The sequence below is a fragment of the Anopheles cruzii genome, chromosome 2, assembly GCF_943734635.1.
Source record: "Anopheles cruzii chromosome 2, idAnoCruzAS_RS32_06, whole genome shotgun sequence".
NCBI lineage: Eukaryota > Metazoa > Arthropoda > Insecta > Diptera > Culicidae > Anopheles > Anopheles cruzii.
Genome location: NC_069144.1, coordinates 44,778,747 through 44,795,218, shown reverse-complemented (window position 1 = coordinate 44,795,218; position 16,472 = coordinate 44,778,747). Strand labels below are relative to the sequence as shown.

General features: G+C 53.6%; 3 protein-coding genes across 3 annotated transcripts in view; 1 reads left to right on the top strand and 2 right to left on the bottom strand.

Annotated features, from left to right (window-relative positions):
* The first annotated feature begins 3,604 nt into the window (after positions 1–3,604).
* Positions 3,605–13,082, top strand: LOC128279136 (serine protease nudel-like). The gene is made up of 15 exons (XM_053017856.1): positions 3,605–3,647; positions 4,168–4,314; positions 4,378–6,078; positions 6,997–8,111; positions 8,175–8,508; positions 8,570–9,208; positions 9,245–9,746; positions 9,813–9,982; positions 10,056–10,169; positions 10,242–10,416; positions 10,483–11,267; positions 11,841–12,167; positions 12,240–12,369; positions 12,432–12,647; positions 12,710–13,082. Exons 1-15 carry the CDS (start codon positions 3,605–3,607, stop codon positions 13,080–13,082), a joined length of 6,771 nt encoding a protein of 2,256 aa, XP_052873816.1.
* Positions 13,083–13,230: 148 nt separating this feature from the next.
* Positions 13,231–14,050, bottom strand: LOC128268199 (general odorant-binding protein 67-like). Its single transcript, XM_053005233.1, has 4 exons — positions 14,009–14,050; positions 13,771–13,944; positions 13,434–13,700; positions 13,231–13,371 (listed from the first exon to the last, which is right to left on the bottom strand). The coding sequence occupies exons 1-4, from the start codon at positions 14,048–14,050 to the stop codon at positions 13,261–13,263; spliced, it is 594 nt and encodes a 197-aa protein (XP_052861193.1). The 3' UTR covers positions 13,231–13,260.
* Positions 14,051–15,174: 1,124 nt separating this feature from the next.
* The window catches only part of LOC128279135 (uncharacterized), a 3,512-nt gene continuing 2,214 nt past the window's right edge, over positions 15,175–16,472 (bottom strand). The window contains exons 6-9 of the mRNA XM_053017855.1: positions 15,957–15,985; positions 15,701–15,895; positions 15,356–15,604; positions 15,175–15,291 (exon numbers count right to left, since the gene is read on the bottom strand). Of these exons, the coding sequence (XP_052873815.1) occupies positions 15,175–15,291; positions 15,356–15,604; positions 15,701–15,895; positions 15,957–15,985 (590 nt within the window). The remainder of the gene's footprint in view (positions 15,292–15,355; positions 15,605–15,700; positions 15,896–15,956; positions 15,986–16,472) is intronic.

Genomic DNA, 16,472 nt, shown 5'->3' with positions numbered 1-16,472 from the left:
TGAAGGAGGCAACGACCTAAACGTAGGTGTTCCCGTTGATCGCCAACCGATCCGAAAATCCTAACCACGTCTCGTATTTCGTCCCTTTTCTCACCACAGCTGCTACCCGACAACGGGATCGTCGATCCGATGGAACTACTCTCCTACCTGGACCCACCCGACCTGAACACGCCACCGTCGAGCGGTTCCAGCAACAACGCCAACAGCGACGACATCCTGGCCGCCCTGTTCGACTAAACCGACGAATCCGACGGCCTATGAAGGGGCGTATTTGATGACCACAAACACTCGCTAAAACCACACACACACACGGCGCATATTACACACAAACACACAAAGGCAAAGCATTAGTTTGTAGCTCCAGAGAGAAGGGGGCTTGTAGAGCAGAAGGGCATTTTTGGCGCACTCTCGATCACCGCCACCGCCACTGTGACGGCAGCACGGCAGCGTTCGTTCGGTTCCGGATTCGGGCTCACTCCGCGCGGTCTCAGATTCCTAGGCAGAGCTTTATCGAGCTTTCGTTGTTCCTTTCGTGTTAGGCTTTTATTTTGCGGGTCTGTCCGGTCGATCCGTGCCAGAGCGTCCGTCACACGGGTCAACTCCTCGCAACTCCTCATACGCCACAGTCGTGACCCGCACGGTTGGTGTTTCCTCTATAGAACCCTTTACGGTGGCCTCCCCGATGGCACGACGGTGGTAGTTAACTAGTATTGGCCACCTCTCTCTCAACCAGCGAAAGCTAACTAATGGAGACCGGAAGCGCACAGGCGGTGGTGGCGAGTGTGTGACGATCGAAACACGTTGTACAGTTAAACTAATTAGAGTGGACACGCGTGCTGGTCGGCAGCGGACGGCAGCGCTCTCCGTGTCGCCCCGGGGCCCGTATGTAAGAATTATTTATTTCCTAGGCGACGTTTATTTTTGTACGTTTATTTTTCCCTTCTATTTTATATTTTGCGACAAATTATTTATTTTTATTCTTCGTAGCCCTTAGCCTTCTTCTCTTGTGAATATCTGAGTTCTGCTTCGTACCCCCCGTCTGTTGCGCTCTGTTTTATAGAGAAAGAAAAAGAGAGAGAGAGAAAGAAGGTTTAGAATGTGTGCATGATGTGTGGAAGGAAGGTGCGATGGCATTACCTGTAAAAAGTGAATTGTAAAATGTTTATTTAGAAAGGTCTTAGATTGTTTATTGCTAAGCTTAAGTCTCTAACACAACACATACGCCTGCGTGCGTGTAGAGGAAGCAGAAAGCGGAGGATAACGGGGATTAAAGTAAGAGAAAAGGAAACTAAAAACCTAAAAACACACACACACACACAAACACAACGACACGGACACAAACAACACCGACACACACCACACACAAACACACAAGAAACAGGCCCAAAAAAATTGATGAAATATGTTACATTTAATGATACTAAATTTTAAATACAACCAAACAAAAAACAAATGCCAACAAAAAACAAATTTAATCAAAAGTGTACAAATACGAAGGTAACAACAGTACTATAGTAAACGAAATTTCAAAGTAAGCAAAACCATAAATAATGAAACAAACAAACAACACACCACCATTACCATTTTGAGAGAGACACGAAGTGGAGGAGGTCACGAGAAGAAACACAATTATCTCTACCAACGTTACATTGCGATGGATGCTAGAGAGAGACAGAACACAGAAGTGCAAAGGAAGGAAACATCCATAGAAAATCCATGAAATCTTTAAAAAAACGACAAACAACCCTAGAACCTAACATGGTGGTAATGCTTAGCAAATTATGACTCCCCGTAAATTAATTGAACAGAAACAGAACTCGAAGATCATCATCATCAGCACAACCGCGGCGGCGGCGGCGAGTGGATGGGCGGCGCGGAACAGAGAAAAAGGACACACCGTCCTTTGTGCCATCCTTTCGTCCATCGCGGCCACGCATCCGAATGGTTACACGTACCCGCGAACCCCCCATTCTCAAGTACGACTTCCAAGAAGCAACGGCGTCGCGGCGCTAAACCTCATTCATACCACCCCCGGCACACATACACCACCCATCCATACACGACACATACACACATACACACACACACACACAAGATGGACCCTGCGTAACATTTGAATTAATTCGATATGTGCTCTAATAGTTGAAAACGAAAAAAAAACCAGTAGCTGGTGATAGGAAGGTGATACTGGAGTAACAATGGAACACTAATAAATGAATTGAACATAATAAAGAAACGAAAAAAACCATTACACATTACGAGCGAGTTGATTCGTTGAATTTATGAAGCGCAAAGATTATGGCGGAAAGAAATGGAACGATTTCTCGATGATCCGGCGTTTCAGAGGATCGGACTTCCTGGTGACGTATCCGATCGGCTTCTCTTCTCGCTTCCAGTTGGATGCATGCCAAAATTCGCATCAGGCGGGAATGTTGTATGCAATAGGCGGACAGCGAGGCAGTCCCGCTGGCCCTGCCAACGCCGCCGATCTGGCGCGAGCCGGGAAGGCGCGTCAAGATGCGCCCGATTTTTGCAAAATCGATCCAAATCGGGAAGAGATTCTGCGCCAGCAATTGTAACAGGAACTAATGTCAGATAGGAGGTAGCAGATCGACGCCGATTTGTGTGGGGGTACGTGCGTGTTAGCTCCGCACACCATTCATCTCTCTCGGTCCATCGAATCCACAACGCATCGTAGGCAGATCATTGATCGGCGCCGATCAGAAGGGAAAGTGCATTGTCCCCGGATCCACCGTTCATCTCGCTCGATCCGTAGCGTTTTGGAGATCGATTGCATTGGGAATCACCGGACATTAGTTCTCTCTTTCGATCCACCGCAATCCGATTACCGATACATAATAATTATTTTACTTCAACTATTTGAAATTCGGTATTCGTTGACACGTTTGTTGTTTCAAAAACTCTACACACATACCCTAAAGGTTTTTCTGTCCCGTTCGCGCCGCGCCTACCGATAAATTTATTGGCCGATCAGCAAATGGTCTAAAGTAGGTGTGTTGAGGTGCCTGTCGGTGCTGTGCGTCAAACAGCTGACCATGCTAAAACCGCTGACAGCGGGCTCGCCCGTGTCCTAACCGTGGTCTGGTTCCGTAGTAGTTCGGTGGCGTTTGCCGAATGTGGTTCACTTTTGTGCATAACGTTTTTACGTTTGAAGCGATGGACTGATCAGTAAATTTTAAACACAGTTCTGTTATCGTGCTTCATGTCGCTTCGACCAATAGTGATTAACTTCCCGATCAATAGTGGCCCCGATCGATCGTGAATCGCCGAATCGTGAATCCGTGATAAAGCCACCCGTTTCTGCAATCAACCCTGCATCAAGTCAAGACAACCGTTTAGAGAAGTGAAAACTATTTTCCGATCGAACTGTGACTGAACTGTGAATGTATGTGTGCCGTGTGCTGAGTCCCAGCTGAAACTTCGTTACAGAAAATCCGCAAAAATTACCCAAAATCCGCTCTATCAATCATGGCAAAACACAATCAAATAGCTCCCGATGGCAAGTATTGAGGCGACCTACATAGGTGATATTTGATGTTTTGATCGCCTTTTTTCGGTGTATTTAATGTTGGCGCTAAACAGCATGGCGTCAGCACTATTTTTCAAACAACCCTACGGGCCGGACGGTACGGTTCCTCCAACTGGAGCAACCGTTTTTTTTTTTTTTGGGCGTCTGTTTGTTTGTTTGCCTCCAACGTGTCCTCCTTATGGTCCGCACCCGGAGGGCTTAGTGTTACTGGTTCTCCGGTGTTTTTGTTACTCACAGCCCAAAAGTGTCCAAAAATGCGTAGATCCAAAACATTACACCATTCCCGAATGGGGCGAAAGCGATTAAAACAAATGCCAGCTCGTTGTCGTTGGGTCGTTGGCGAGACGATGAATGAAAAAAGCTCACCGGAAACCACCACAGGCCACCGTCAATCCTTTCCGTCAACAATGTGGTCGAATTTCCAGGTCAACGGAAATTCGATCGTACAACGGAGGCTTTGGTGAACGGACACCCTCCCAGGTGTTGCGCCAGACATGCTGGATCGCGTCGTGTTTTGCACAGAAACCATTCCCAAAACCTTGACATGAACGAAAACGTTGCCCGCACCGTTACAGCCATAGCTTACCGTTTTCCTAAATCCTCCTCAACTTTGACAGAAGACTATCGGGTGCCGACGCTGCGAATGCATAAACTGATGGGAGAGAAGCGGCCCAATCCGTGCTGGTGGCTGCTGGCCACCGCCGGCGGCTTGTTTGTCGTGTCAGCCCTCACGTTTGCCTGTTACTTGACCCTTCGTTGTACAGGTAGCCGACCAAGGCCCACACCTACACGAACACGCGCTAATCGATCGAGTCTATCCCCCTCAGGATTGTTCGAATACCGGCCGGAAATCGCACCACGGCCCGATCGCCCTGGTTCGCAGGATGACGATCACCAATCGCTGGCCTTCTTTCAGACCGAAGGCTACGAAGTGGTGAAGCGATCGTTGGAGCTCCTCGAGTATATGGAGCAGCTGGAACCGCTGCTGGACGAAGATCGGCGTCAGCGCCGGGACGCACAGAACCTTCCGAATCGGATCGAGCGCAAACGTGACGGCTCGGAAGAGGTTGTGTACGGGGTGCGAAGGCGCGCCCAGCGGGAGCAAGACTTGGGCACGCTACCGATCGTGTACGTGGGCAGTGCCACCCGGGAAGCGGAACCACAATCGAACAGTATCTCCCGCCAGAAGCGTCGCGCCGTCGACTTGGCGGATGATCGCGAGCGAGTGGAGCGCAACGCACAGCAGGACTATCAACGGCTGGAGCGAGAGTACAATCGCTGCCGAAAGGCGGCCCCTAATGGGAAGATCTGCGACCAAATCTACGATAAGCTGCAGCGGCTCTCGGAGGAGGTGAACGCACGCTTCTTGGAAATGGCCAACCTGCTGCAGGGCATCCAGGAAGCGGAAACGAGTTCTGGAAAAACGGTCCCACCGTATCCGGCGGTGTTTTTCTCTACCGCGCCACCTACGGAGTCCAGCTATCAGACGTCCGCCGCCGACGCCTCGACCGAGCAATCGTCAATGTATGACACTTCCACCAAGAAAGGGGCCTCGAATCCGCGGATCGCACAGTACGATCCTAAGAAGCACCGACCGATCGAGAACAGTTCCATCCACAGCCTGGAAGATTTGTTCGCTCACATGTGGAAAGGGATGTCCTCCTCAACAACCTCCTCAATGGTCACAACGGATGTGGATTCAACCACCGAACAGAGTACGACCCCGACCGAGAACCCAGCTTCGTACGTCAGCAGCACCACGGGCACAACAAAGTCCAACCGGTGGACGTCAACAAAAAGTCCGCTCCCTTCGGCCCGTAACCTCCACGATGTAGTCAATCAGCTGCAGCTAGCCCAGATGCTGCAACCACATCCGTTTCACGAGGATATGGTCCAACTACCGCAGCCACCGGCCAGTATCGATGAGTTCGTCATGACAAGATCACGCAATCGCGATCACAATCACCACGATCATCACTTTGCAGCCGACCTGGAACCCGTGGAACCAGTGGACGTGGAAACCTCGGGACAAGATTCTTCGCGCTCTAGCCACCATCACCAGCAGCATCAGCAACCGTCGCCGTTGCTCGTCGGTCCCAGTGCACCGTTCCTGAGTCTGTGCGATCAGGTGCGCTCGGCCAACGGTGATGGTGGTGGCGGAGGTGGGCTCACTAGACCGGGGCAAAGCCAAGGCCATGGGTTCCAGCATGCCGGTAGCCTGGCACCGGGCATCCCGATCACCGGCGAAGCCACGAAAGCTTCCTCGCAGATCATCGTCAACTCGGGGTACGCCGGTCCAGCTACGGCCTACATGCCGAACCCGGTCTGTTTCTACCACAGCGGTCCGCCGACCAACGTGCCGTATCCGTTCCGGCCGGCGGCGTCCACCAGCTACCCGACCTACGCCAACGGGGGTTACCCGTCGGTCGTCTACCAGCAGCCCAGCGCCCAGCATTCGGGCGCCGGAGGTAAGCTTCCGCTGAATGATCCGACGATCGAAGCCCTGATCCATCCTCGCTTCGCCGAAGGTGGGTCCCTACTTGACAGTTGACAGGTTTACAATACTCGGGTTCGCAACTCTTGATCACTAACAGCGGATCCTCCCGAGCTTGGCCTAATATTGATTAGTTCCGTAGTGCAACGAATGTGGATAGCGAAAAGATGTTTTTGTTCAAGAATGTTTTGGTCCAGAATGTTTTGATTAATTTAGCTAATTCTGTTGAATGGAGAGGGGTCTTTTCAAATTCTCCAAGGTTTATGAATGACCATATGTTTTCAATGTTTGTCTGGTCTGGACAATGACAGCCTAAAACTTTGATTTCCTCATCCAGGAGGTACTTCATGGCTTCCATTAAATATTAGTCAGCTTTCGAGTTACCATGATCAGGAATGGCCATCAACTTGTAGACGAGGTTTGTCCGCATTATATAGAACTCTTAACCTTCTGAATTTAGTTTTTGTTGAATAGTTTTGACGGATTGAAAAGGGTCTATGGAGAAGATATTCCGTCCGGCCTTCGCGTTCTTAACCATTGATTATTTAAGGGATTCCTACCATACTTGGTCGGATATGATTCATTGGTTGTTTCATCACTACAAACCATAATGATGCCCATTCGACGTTCTTCATTGGTTAGTTTACAATATTTCGGGGTTTTTGTCATTTCACAAGCTGAGAAACAGCATCATGTCTTGTGAATTCTTCATCTTGCGTTTCTCAGCCTTCATTTTGCATTTTGAATATGAACATATGTAAAATATCAAGCTTTTTCTACTCATAAGTAATTAATCCTAATCAAAACGAAGGAAGATTCATTCAAAACGTCCCCTGATTTTCACATATTATTCAGTAGCTAAACTTCTTTTCGCTATCCACCGTACTATTGATGAGAGCAACGTCCACGTCTCTAGTTCTGATGAAGTTCCCGTTTCCGTTCCATTCGACAGCCACCATCCACATGCCTGTGAGCATCCACAACCTCCAGCACAGCGGAGCGCGAGATGGAGCGGCGGCCCCCAGCGCCGGACACGGCACGATGCTGCTCTGTTCCCTGGTCCAGAGCGATCACCGGTCTGTCCCCGAACAGGACCAGGCATATCCTAAGCATCCACACGGCCACCGACAGCAACACGACAACGAGACGGACACCGCGGCGGACAGTGCCGAGCTGGCGTCAATGTTTGCCGCCGGCCACTCGTCGGCGGCCCGGGCCAAGGGCCGCCAGCACTGCCGCCGGGGCTCGGTATCGTGCTTCAGCTCACACCAGTGCGTGAAGCGATCGGCCTGGTGCGACTCCAAGACCGACTGCATGGACGGAAGCGACGAGAGTGCCTGTTCCTGCGTTTCGAGACTCCCGCGGCGCAAACTCTGCGATGGGTACGCCGACTGTCCGCTCGGGATGGACGAGATGGGGTGCTTCGGGTGTGACAAGTTTGCGTTCTCCTGCTTCCACACGGCCGACGAGGCCGGTGTCCACGGTGGCGGACAGCAGTGCTACTCGCTGCGTGAACGGTGCGACGGTTTCGATCACTGTCTGAACCGGAAGGACGAGCAGGACTGTTCGATGCTGGTGCGCGACCTGGGTCACTACCTGGCGTACTCGGTGCCACACACGAGCGGCGTCCTGCACCGGAACCACCGGGGCAAGTGGTACCCGGTGTGCCGGAACGCCGTCCGCTGGGCACGGGAAGCGTGCGAAGCGGAAGTTGGCCCCCTGGACCGGGAACCACAGCTGAGCCACGGCCACGGCAGTCTCCCGGGGCCGTACATTAGTCCAGCCAGCCCGCAGCCCGAGTTCAGCGACGGGTGCAACGGGGTGTACGTGCACGTCAAGTGTCCACCGGTTCGCTGCGGGACAAGCAAACTGCACGAACGCCAGTCGGCCCGGATCCGGGTGCGATCGGCGAGCGACAACGCGACCGGAACCCCGGACGAGGAGCTCGTCGAGAGTGTGCGGATTGTCGGGGGCACGAACGCGGACCCGGAGGCGTACCCGTTCATCGTGGGCATCTTCCGGGACGGGAAGTACCATTGTGGGGCCAGCATCTACAACGAGCAATGGGTGAGTGGCGAAGATCTTCTGTAGGTCCTAGAATTCCAGAGTTGTTGGTCCCGCTTTTCGTAGATCATTTCGGCGGCCCATTGCTGCGACAACTTCCACCGGCACCACTACGAGGTCCGGTCGGGCATGCTGCGCAAACGGAGCTTCGCCCCGCAGGTGCAGGTGACCCGCGTGACGCACATGATCCTTCACCACGCGTACAGTTCCACGCTGATGGCCAACGATATCGCGCTGATGCGCGTCGAAACGCCGTTCCACTACAATCGCTGGGTGCGCCCAATCTGCCTGCCGGAGAAGCACCGCACCACCGGGGACCGGGACTGGATCTGGGGACCGAAACCGGGAACCGTCTGCACGGCGGTCGGCTGGGGAGCGCTACGGGAGCACGGTGGTGCACGTAAGTCCGGGTTCAGTTTGACTTAGGGACGGAAGTCTGACTCATGCTTGTCCCCTTTCAGCGGACCACCTGAAGCAGGTGTCGGTACCGATCCTGGCCGTGTGCAAACACAAGAATGACCGGGACAGTCTGCAGATATGTGCGGCCGAGGAGGACGGAGGTCACGATGCGTGCCAGGGCGATTCGGGAGGCCCGTTCGTGTGCCAGAGCCGCTCGAACCCGTACGAGTGGTACCTGGCCGGGGTGGTCAGCCACGGGGAGGGCTGCGCCCGGGCGCACGAACCCGGCGTCTACACCCGGGTGGCGCTCTTCAGCGAGTGGATCGAGCAGAAAGTCCACGAACCGCTTCCGGCCAGAACGGCACGCGCGGACTGTCCCGGAACGCGGTGCATCTGGGGCGGCGGAATCTGTTTGCCGCGGGGCAAGCGATGCAACGGGTTCGTGAACTGTCTCGGGGGCGAAGATGAGTCCGGGTGTGGCATGGATCAGCTGCTCCGCTCGATGGCCAACCGGGGCGAACATGACACTGACGACGACGACGACGACGAAGAGAATGAGCACACGGAGCTGAGCAGGCAAATGGTGGACGATTCGAGCGCGACTCTTGACGCGCCTGATGAGACGACCCCTCAAGAGACCACCCCGGTAGCCGCAACCGAACAGACCACGGTGTTGGAAACTACAGAGCGCCAGGAATCGAGTACGTACCCGGCCACTACGACCGACACGACGGTAGAACCTACGGCTGAGGAGTCGAGTGCCGAGGGCCAAGAAAGTGTGGTCGTCACCCAAACGGTCCACGTCGAGTGGTCCACCACATCTGCTCCGCTCAGTACGCCAACCACGGAAGATTCTACCGTGGCAAGCTCCACGCCAACTGCAACGACTGACAGCCCCAGTACGGAAAGTGCAACGACCGAGTCCCAGGACGCACTCGAGTTTGAGATCCGGGCCGATCCGAGTACCACCACCGAGGCACTCTGGAAGGCGGTCGAGAAAACGATCAAGGAGGTCCAGGGATTGGCACGTGCGCAGAACGACACCAAAGAAGCCCTGGAAAGCGACCTGCCCGACCATCCGTTTTTCGAGGAGATCGAGGTGATGCAGGAGCAGAAACAGAAACGGATGGCCCAGTTCCGGATGACCGTTCATAATCTGCACACGAAGTCGCCGGTCACGCCGACGTCACCACCGGGTAACGATACGGCCGCCCACTACCGACAGTTTGAGTGCCGCAAGTAAGTAGGTCCCGAGAGGCCGAAGTTGAAGATCTGACGTATCTGACACTTTGGGATCTTTGGCAGTATCACGCAGCGGATCAATGTGGCCCACCGGTGTGACCGACTCGTGGACTGCGAGGACGGTAGCGACGAGCTGAACTGCACCTGCCGGGACTTCCTCAAGGACAAGTTTGACTTCCTCATCTGCGACGGCAAGACGGATTGTCTGGACCACACGGACGAGAAGGACTGCAGTAAGTCGGGTGATCGGGATTGGGCGGGGTACCTCAAGGGCCACTCACTGCGGTCTGTCTGTCTGTCCAACAGTGCACTGCCTGGCGGACCAATACACGTGCCGGATGAGCCAGGTGTGTGTCCCGCGGGAGCAGACGTGCAACGGTCACCCGGACTGTCCCCTGCACGAGGATGAGCTGGATTGCTGTAAGTGATGGCGCAAACGATGATGATGGTAGTAAGGGTCGGTCTGTAACGGGGCTCTCGATCTCCCCCTAGTGGCACTCACCGATGGCCATCGGGTGTACTTTGACGCCAACAACCTGACGCTGTTCCGCAACAGCGGTCTGGTGACGAAGAACACCAACGGCACCTGGGAGGTCCTGTGCGGTACGGTGCTCACGGCCAAGACGGAGCACGCGGTCGAGAAGATATGCTCCTTTCTGGGATTCGCGTAAGTCCAAGACCCGAGGGACCTGGTCTTTGGCCACCTCTCATTCGTTTCCCTCCGCCGTTGCAGTGGCTACCGGAACTACTCGCTACTGACCCTGGGACCGGACGTGACACTACCGGAAGAACTGCCCGCGAGCGGTGACGTTGTCCACTCAGTAACGCTGCCCGTGCCCGAGGGTTGCCAGGCGCTGCGCGTGACCTGCGCCCAGCACATCAACGCGACCGAGCATGAGATCGCCCACTTCGAGCACCAACCGCAGGAGCAACCGGTCCAGGTGAACATCCGGCCACTGAATCCGATCCACCGGCCGCACCACATGCCGCAGATCGTGTTCCAGGAGAACGCGCACGTCGAGCTGATCGAGAACTTTGGCGACGACTACGATTGGCCGTGGAACGCGGACGTCTACCTGGACGGGGTGCTCATCTGCAGTGGGCTGATCATTGACGCGAGCTGGATCGTGGTGGCCAGCAGCTGTACGCGGCTCGTCAACATGCGCCACCAGTACGTGGCGGCGGTGGCGGGCGGTGCCAAGCCGTACCTACACATTGCCGGTCCGTACGAGCAGGTGGTGCGGGTCGACTGTTACCACTTCATCCCGGAGGCCGAAGCGGTGATGTTGCATCTGGCCCAGAAGCTCACGTTTAGCCGGCACGTGCTACCGACCTTCATACCGGCCAGTGAGAACGTCACCGACAGTGAATGCCTGGCGGTGGGCAAGGACAAGTACGGCCGGACCAAGACACTGCGGGTTCACCTGAACGACACGAACTGCGAAGGCGAGCGTGTCCGGTGCTACCACAAGGATCTGCGGCAGCCGTACTTCCATCACGAGTTTTGCTACACTCAGGGTACGTTTACAGATTAATCTTTCGGAGGAGTAGCCATAGCAGACCAGAAGGATGTGGGTTACTGCGATGGTTGGTTACTCCACAGATCTGACGAAAAGGCGGCTTGGATTTGTGAATTAGCGTGCGTTAGCCTATAGTGTGTCCTATTCTCATCCGAGCTAGGACTTTTTGATGTTGGCTGGAGGTCCAGATGGATGGAGGTTTGTTTTGGGTTTGGGTTGATTTGATGCTGATATTTTTCTTGAAGATTTCGGGGCCGTAGAGCAGTTTAGGAATGGACCAGTTTTTTTAATATGATGATAAGGGTGTACAGTGTTGGCAAAGGCTTTAGGATTTTATCTTTTTGAGGGGATATGTCATACTCTGTAAATCTCCTTCCTTTGCTGGAGTTTTAAGATGTCTATTCGGATATTTTTCCTGGTTATGGCTGAAGATTTGGGGGAGGAGACAAGGACGATGTAACCTGCGTAGATAAATGTTTTGATATTGCTGGGAACCGAGAACAGCAGAGGGATTGTAGGCTGATGATGAACCACCAGAGCCTTGCTTAACCTAGTCCCGGTCCATCCACAGAAGCGGCACGGTCCGGTGTGATCGTCTGCAAGACGAAGCGTTCCGGGTGGTATCCGGTTGGGTTCTACCAGAACAAGCGCGGACTGTGCGGGTTCAACGAGGTCGTGCGCGTGACGAGCCTGGTCGAGTCGTACCACCGGATACAGCACGTCCTAAACCACGAGCAGTGCCGCGGGGAGCTGTACTACGAGGAACCGCCCTGCGCTGGAATGCGTTGCCGGTACGGGAAGTGTATCGGGAAGTCGCTCGTGTGCGACCGGAAGGCGGACTGTGCCGAAGGCTCCGACGAGCAGCCGGAGCTGTGCGCCCAGCAGAACGCCACCGAACGTAAGTGCCTGTGAGGGGAGTGCCCCCAGGTCACTAGTCACTCATATCCTTTCTACTGTCGTCGTCCCCCAGATTGCCTGCCGCACCAGATGCGCTGTGCCAATGGGCGGTGCGTGGAGAAGGCAAAGTTCTGCGACCGCAAGAACGATTGCGGCGATTCGACGGACGAGCCACACGATTGCTCCTGCTACACGTACTTGAGGTGAGTTCTCTCCCGAGGTTCCGCGAAGGACCCACTACTCACCCTCACTCATCTCATGGTAGGATAACGGATCCGGGAAAAATCTGTGACGGGGTACGCAACTGCTACGACAAGTCGGACGAGAACCCTCGGGTCTGCCGGTGTCACGCCGGCAGCTTCCGGTGCGGCGAGTCAGACATCTGCGTGCCCTACGACTTCGTGTGTGACCGGGAACGCGACTGTCCGAACGGCGAGGACGAGCAGTACTGTTACGCGCTCCAGCAGAACTCCTACGAAGCGTACGTAGCGTCTAATGTGTGTATCCTCAATATCTAACGTCCTTGTTTTATCCCACCGCCAGTGGCTACGGTGAGCTGATGGAGCAAAGCTTCGGTATCTGGCACTCGAAGTGCTTCCCGAAGACGGCCCAGTTCGGGGACGAATACATGCGCGACATCTGCGAGCAGCTCGGGTACGGCCAGGTGCGCAAGATCTACGGCCGGGCGATCGTCGAGCAGTCGCGGCTACGCACCGCCAACAGCACGGACAGCCCCGCGGACAAGCTGCGCCGGGCCGCCACCAAGACGATCGTGCAGAACAAGTTCTCGAAGGTGGTGATCAACGGCAACCACACGTTCTACATGAAGCCGAGCCGGCCCATGTTCAAGGTGATCAACTGGAACTACCACGACGAACAGAACTGCCACCGGTTGGAGCTGCTGTGTGCTCCGTGAGTGAGCATGGCAGTCCCATCGGGTAACGGCCCATCCAATAAAGTTTAAGTTCTAAATGCAAAAGACTTGCCCTTTTGGTGCCTCTGTGGCGCTGGATTTATTACAGCCCAATACCATCTCCCAATACACACGCAGGATAAGTAATAATGCCGGTGCGCCGGCAAGGATCAGGAAGCGCCTAATGCGGGGGTCCATGGCCGCGTAGGGCAAAGAACGGGCATCCACTGTCGAGCTTCTGCTTCAGCGCTTGGCAGTCGCTATTTTCGGTCCACAGACTCTTCGGACAGTTCTGGAATGGAGGGAAGCTCAAGATGGATTACCAAATTCTCGATCGCGCGGAAGGAAGCTCACCTTGAACAGGCTCGAGTAGACACAGTTCAGGAAGCCTTGCGGCACAAAGCTACAGCCGGCCCGATCCGGTGAGGCTGATACCGGCGCCACGTTGTACGCCGGATCGCTCTGAATCTGACGGGCGCAGGTGTCGACAGTGGCACCGATCAACGGGGCAAGATTGGTGTCGCTGCCGAGCGTGCTGGTCAGCGATCGTTTGATCGCATCCGTGTTCAGGGCGTTGTTTGCGAACCCGCCGAGCTCCGTCAGGACACACTGCACCACGCACTGTGTGTGGAGTCAGAGTATTAGTAGAGTGCTTCCGGGTAACGCGCGGTTCCTCGCCGGGCTAACTTACGCATCCTTCTGTCCGAGCGGTGCCCGGTGCGGGCATCTGGGCGGGTCGCAACCGGCCACACTTCTCCATGACGGCTGGATCGACCGATCGCGGCATTCGGCAGCAATCGTCGACCGTTACGGCGCGATTCGGCTGAAAGCAGGATGCATCCGGTGCCGGTGGTTGGCAGGAAGCCTGCAGAATGATGTCACAATCTGTGGTTAACCTTTCGACACCGACACGTCTGACGGAGACTTACGATGGCTAAAATGGCGAACCCGAACAGCACTGTGGTAAACATAGTTCGGCAGAAGTTCTGGTGGTCTGTGATGATGATCGGTCGAGGAGCGATGCTTTATACTCGGCGACAACTGGCGTTCCACCATCGGTTCGCTAGAATAACTCCAAATTGTCGTGCGCCATTGTGTTTGAGGAACAACTGAATTTGGGAGGGTGTTTTGCAGCGAAGAAAAACTGACCTCGTCTATCACCGCCATTGCAATTGGGCGCTTCCGTCTGTCAGTTTTTGGCTTAACGGCTAACAAGATCGCTGACACCAGGCAACCTCGTCGAAGGTCAAATTTCATGCATCGGGCTCAGGCTCGGGCTCATCGGGCTCACCAAAACCTAGCAGATTGGCAAAAGAGCCAATTGGAGCGAAACTTTGATTGTATCACCTTATTTTTGTTTGTACTTTTGGTGTAATCAAATTTGTCCGAGATTATTTGGGGCTTTGATAAAGATTTTAAACATTAACGCGATAGGACGACAGGAGACGGACATAGGACTTTTAGCACGTCCGACAGCGTACCCGTGAAGTCTCTATAAAACGAAGAATTTGGTTCGATTGGTTCGAAAACAACCCGAAAACAATGACGACGGACATTTGAAAAAAATTAGCAATTTCTGAAAAAAATCCGAAACCCGAAAAATCAGAAATTTGACTAGGGGTGACTGATTTTGACTGATTTTCTTTCGTGCATTGCTACGAGTCTCACCTTACTTTTCTCCCCAATTTTTTTGGTGGCCAATTTCTTTCTAATTCCAGCGGAAATAAAGAAACGACGATTCTTTCGACGGTTTTCAAAAAAAATGTTTGTTTTTATTCAGTCCGATAATCCGAGAGGCCACCAGCGATGACAAACAGGGACACTACCTTACCCCACGTGATGTCCACCTTGAAGAGGACGCGGGCGGTTTCTTTTTTCCATTTCTAAGTTTTCGGCAAATTGAATTATCCTTTCGAGAGTTAGCAACAAAAACACTTGTAAGGTTCGTCGGGACTTCAAAGGAATAGGAAAGCGTCATGACGACGGCAGACGACATGTTACACAACACCACACGTATTTGCGCTTAGTTTATTAAACCGGTACCAGTTGAACAGTGACAGTAAAGAAATGTTTGAAGGCCCCGAAGATCCGACGTCTACTGTGATGGTGGTGGTCCCCGACCGCGTAGAGTAAAGTACGGGCATCCGCTGTCGAGCTTCTGCTTCAGCGCCTGACAGTCGCTGCTATCAGTCCACAGGCTGGTCGGACAGTTCTGAAAGGATCGCACCGTAGCAGTTTCGATCCGCAGCTTCAATATGCTGTCCACCCATGCTTACCTTAAACAGGGCCGTATCCAGACAATTCATGAAGTCTGCCGGTGCGGAGCTGCAGCTGCCATCCGATGAAGAAGCAGAAGCTCCACTCTGAGCCTGACTCGCGCACGTGTCAACTGTGCTGCTAACGAGCGAGGTCAAAGTCGTATCGCTACTACCGATCGTGCTGGCCAACGATTGTTTGATCGCATCCGCGTTGATTGCATTGCTAGCGAACCCACCCATAGCCGTCAGGACACACTGCATCATGCACTGTATGGGGAAGAGAATCCGGAGAGTTTAACACCCGAACTAAAAATAACCCCGGTCCATCTGTTGATTTACGTCTGGTCCTCCTGCTCTTCCCACTCCTCCACCTCCTTGAGGAGGCCCACCATTGGACGAGCCATCTGTTGGAGGTGGCGGAGGACTTGGTTGCACGCTGCGGCACTGGTCCATCGCGGCCGAGCTGACCGATGACGGGATTTTGCAGCAATCCTGCGCGGTAACGGTCTGATTCGCTTGGAAGCAGGATCCGTCAATCGCCGGTGGTTGGCTCGAAACCTGCGATGGGTTAAAATCCGTACAAAGATCTTCCAAGAACAAGATGAGATAGGCTACTCACCATACCAAAAATGGCCAAACCCACAAGAACTACGCCAACCATAGTTCGTGGTGCGTATTTTAAAAAGAATCTTTCAGTTCCAGTCCCAGCAACTCTATGACAGTCAGCGATCGACAAAAGCATCGTTTTATACTGCCATTCTGAGCTGGCTCACCGAATTCCCCGACAAATGTTATTCTAAAAAAGGGCAGACGGTTTTTTCAACAAATTCTGTTTATCTACGGACGGCAGACAGTGTTTATGAAGGGCTATGCATGAGAGCACGCCGGAAAGCCCCCGGAAGAGACTGAACGCGATGTGTCACACTTCAATCCATGATAATGAAAGGGAATCATTGTTCGTCCGTCCATCGTTCATCGTACATTTATTTCCACCAAATTAACTTAAGCGTTCATCATTGGCAATGACGTGGGGACGTTGAAATTCAATTTAGTCCACTAGGGGACATGGCTAGAAATGAGTCAACCATTGTCGCGAATGAAGGTTTTATTCGGGATCTACCCGGCAATTTTACAA